The sequence below is a fragment of the Montipora capricornis genome, chromosome 14 (assembly GCF_036669925.1).
Source record: "Montipora capricornis isolate CH-2021 chromosome 14, ASM3666992v2, whole genome shotgun sequence".
Classification (NCBI taxonomy): Eukaryota; Metazoa; Cnidaria; class Anthozoa; order Scleractinia; family Acroporidae; genus Montipora; species Montipora capricornis.
The window spans coordinates 30,203,384-30,207,578 of record NC_090896.1 but is presented as its reverse complement, the minus strand read 5'-3'; the positions used below and the strand labels follow the sequence as shown (position 1 = coordinate 30,207,578).

The window sequence follows — 4,195 nt, the reverse complement described above, 5'->3', positions numbered from 1 at the left end:
GGGGAAGATTTTACGCTCGGTACGCTAAGAACTCAGCGTTATATCGGGAATATCGTTATATCGAGGATCGTTGTATCGGGGTTCCACTGTAATAACATTTCCCTATCACACGAAACATCCACCCTCCCCCCTCAGTTGCTACCTGTACCAAAGCTGTACCGTCCTACAAACATCGAACGCACTCGCCTAAGCTTCGATTACCCCTAGTTTAGTTCGCTAAAGCCTCTCCTTCGACGTTACTGAGGCTCCTAAGACATGGAAAAACTACATGTACCGTATTCACCCGTGTAAAAGTCGACCTTTTATGGCCTCAAAAGAAGCTCCAAAAATCGCCCTCGACTTATGCATGGGTCAAAGATTTCGAGCCAAGTTCTAGCTAAATAATGTATTCAAAATTAACATCATAATGTGGTCTTTGGGCATAACGAACACAGTGGACGAAAGACTTCAAAATGAATAACGAAAGACTTCAAAATGAATGTAATTGAGCAATTCCCGTTGAAATGAAAAAGGATTTGTTTTACTTTAAATGTTGAAGATACTCACAAGCACAAATATGAAATAGACACTGGAAATTTTCGTTTTCCAAAGGCGGAAAGCTCTAAAAAACATTCTTGTTTCTTCAAGTAAAACGCGATCCCTCAACGGCTTAGTAACCTGGCGCAATACCTCGTGTTTGCGTGCAATCATGATCGTCACTCGTGTTGCCTGAAAATGCTGGTTGGTAATGATTGTTTTTTATTCTTTATACAAACCTGGATGATTTAAATGCTTTTGCAAACTTTGTATTGTTTGGTTTATGAGTTTTGTTTCGCTTGCCATGTGAGAAATTGTAAGTCAAGGACCAATTAAACCTTGCACATTTGGCATCGTTTTTGAAGTTATTTTCAAAGATTGACTCCTGCTTCTGTGATGTTGTGCTTATCCTCTAAAGCCTTTTAATCTTGATTACCAAGATTAGTATCCCATGAACATTTAGCAAAGAAATTAAGAAATTGCTTTTTTTGCCATCAAAAATGGGGGGTCGACTTATACATGGGATCGACTTATACACGGGTAAATACGGTAGTTGAAATTTTATTTACAACTGTGCAAGTACATGTAAGAGGAATGTGTTTAATACTGAGTTGATGTTGCAGACTGCTGTGCATGATGATAGTTGTTGAAAAACAGGGATTCAAAGTAATTTGTGGCATCAACCCAATGTTGAACTCATTCCCCTATATTGTACAGTCATGGATCAAACTGTGACCACTTTTGAAAGTAAGTAAAAAAGTGAGTTTTTGGGTTCCAAAACAACACAATATATTTGGGACATTTTTGGAGAATAAATAAAGTGGAGAAGTTTGTTGAGGTGAAACAAATTTTCTCAGCATTGACCATATTGTAGAAATTGCTTGCCAGAACTTGCATGTCTTTTGTGGGGCGGCGTTTGTAAATTTATTATTTAGCCTTAGTGCGTGCCTGTTTTTGGTTATTTACAAATAATTGGAAAATCCAAAGAAATTATTTATAAATAATGAACAAGTACCGGTACTCACTGATTGATATGTAATTCATTACTTTTTAGTAAACCTGATATGTATATCATACCAAACACGTATGCAATTTTATATAATTAATTCATCAAACAACTTCTTTTATTTATAAACCAGGCTGTCCCTTACAAAACAAGTATTTGCATATCATAAAGTTACCCAAACAGGCTGTAAATGCATTATTTGTAAATAATAAAGAAAACTTAGTGCATCAATTCATTATTTACAAATAATGAAATTTCACCTCGCTCTCGTGAAAACGATCTATTCTAAGCTAAAACCAACCATGAGGAACAGTAGAGATCCCTAAACCACCCCAGTCTCCCAGAAAAAAGGTGCCCATAAATTAATATGATAATCTCTCGGTCTCCCAGACTTGCATAATTTCTTTTATCTCTCACCAGGATGTAAGTTACCTGTTTCCTTATGTTGATCTTGTCAAGAAAGAGAGACTTGAGCGGGAGAAGTGGGACCATCAGTGAACTGGAATAAATTTAGTCTTCTTTCTTCATAATATTATCTTCTTGTAAATGTTCTTAATTACTGAAATCTCACAATCTGCAATGGCAACTTCAATAAACTGGCATTTTGGCATTTTTGGTAAATAATTTCAAGGGAGCTTTTGTTTACTGGTGTGCTACCTCAGTTTTGTCAAGATGGATTTGCAAGCTTTAGTTTTTTATGTTGAAATAAAGGAGTCTTGGATAATTTGTCTGGTCTTTTTTTACTATTTTGTGAACATGCAGTGGGAACTTGCTTTCCTACTTAAAATTCAGTACAAGTTTTGTACTTTCGTACATGTATAGAGAGGAAAGGTACAACCCTAGAAGGCCCATCAGGCCGGCGCTTATCTCCGGTTTCTGTAGCATCCCTTGATGGGATGCCAGTCCATCGCAGGGTTACCCCCAGCATTAAATTCGCCGGTACCCATTTATACACCTGGTTGGAGAGAGGCACCGTGAGAGTAAAGCGTCTTCCCCAAGAACACAAAACAGTAGAGAGGAAAAGATTACCAAAATATCTCTTAAAATGTGCCTTCAAGTAAGCAAAAATAGTGGATAATTGACTTTTAACAGGGAGGGAAGGTTGTGTTCCAGAGTTGCTGTAAAACGTTTATCCCTGTCCCTCCTATAGTAGCCACAATTTAACATATCGACTTGACAGATTTTACTCTGTCTTACCCCTGACGATTTTACTCGTCAACTGGGGGCATCCTGGGGTGACTGTGGAGTGAATGGGTTAAGACATTTTTAAGGGTTCATTTATGTTCAATTTGAAAGCCAGACACGAAGATTTTAACGTAAATTGGCAAGCATATATAATATATTTTGAGTTGCAAATTGGCTCTAAATGTACTCTATACAGGTGATGAAATCATTCTTAATGAAAAAACAATCTTTTACATGGATTTCAGTGAACACGTTTTGAGAGCTTTTGGCATAGTCCAGGCTACATGCAAGAGAGCGATGAGGAAAGAACACGCAGCCTCTGCGCGTTTCCACAAGGCACGTCTGTGCCACATGCAACAGAGACTGCCACTCCAGGATCGGGCTACACAGTCATACAAGATCCTGCCCAAATCCCCAGCACTAACTATCGCCTCTTTGAGACGGTAGCCTCACAGCTCCTACAAGGTCTCACCTGATTGGAGACCACCCTTGAAGTTTAACAAAAGAACAAATAACAGAAACAATGGCCCTTTTGTTTTAGGCCTAGGGTAACAGAAACAATGGCCCTTTTGTTTTAGGCCTAGGGTCCATTGTTTCTGTTATTTGTTCTTTTGTTAAACCTCAAGGGTGGTCTCCAATCAGGTGAGAGCTTGTAAGAGCTGCGAGGTGACCCCTTTGAGACGAGGATGCCAATATTATTAGGCAATCTCACTCCCCAATGCGTTCCAAGAATGACTGGGGGTGATGCTAATTCTGGTTATTAACATCAGCTTGGCTTTGAAGGCAAGGTTACTGAAACAGCTACTGTCAATATTAAGGGTGCCCAAAGATTTTATTATTAAGCACTGTTTATCTGAGAAGATCAGAATGTCGAACAGTTTTCAGATGCCATTATGAAGGCAGCACATCCTGTTCAAGTGTTCGAAGGTTTCGGATCAAAGCCTGCAGAGAGGGTCCAGCTAACTTATACCCTCCCACAGCTGCGATTCACTTATTAACAACTAGATGCTCAATGAGTGTAAACTGGGTTGTCTGTGGTACGAGTTACACAATAACAGAAGGCACTGAGTTGAGTGGTATTGAACTGCGGAGTTCCAGTTAAATTTTTTTCAAGTTGGTGGTCATGTAGACCATTTGAGGGTCACCCAGAAGTCGTGCCAGCAGTGGCCCTTTGGCTCACACGTTGAATTATTTTGTAATGTCCTGTCCTGTTTTGAGGTCTTTTACTTTTTTAAGCTTTGGTAATAAATTCAGTTCAAAGATAACAAAACTAGCCCGCAAGCAGGCTCTTCTGATGAAAATGGCGCGCGGTCGAAATATAGGGGCTTGGTTACTAGTTTCTTTCAGAACTAGTAACCAAGCCCCTATACCTGACGGACGTTTTCCTGCATGTCATGCATGTCTTGCAGTTGTGCACACTAAGGAAGGACTGAAAATTGCATCGCAGCCAAAGGCTGAATTACGCAATTATTTCCAAATATTTTACAA

At 39.2% G+C, this 4,195-nt stretch overlaps 1 protein-coding gene across 1 annotated transcript in view; it reads left to right on the top strand.

Moving 5' to 3' along the window:
- LOC138031229 (cytochrome b-c1 complex subunit 7-like) overlaps positions 1-2,246 on the top strand; it is a 6,079-nt gene extending 3,833 nt beyond the window's left edge. The window contains exon 3 of the mRNA XM_068878907.1: positions 1,943-2,246. Coding sequence (XP_068735008.1) covers positions 1,943-2,020 — 78 coding nt within the window. The 3' untranslated portion in view covers positions 2,021-2,246. The remainder of the gene's footprint in view (positions 1-1,942) is intronic.
- Positions 2,247-4,195: the final 1,949 nt, after the last annotated feature.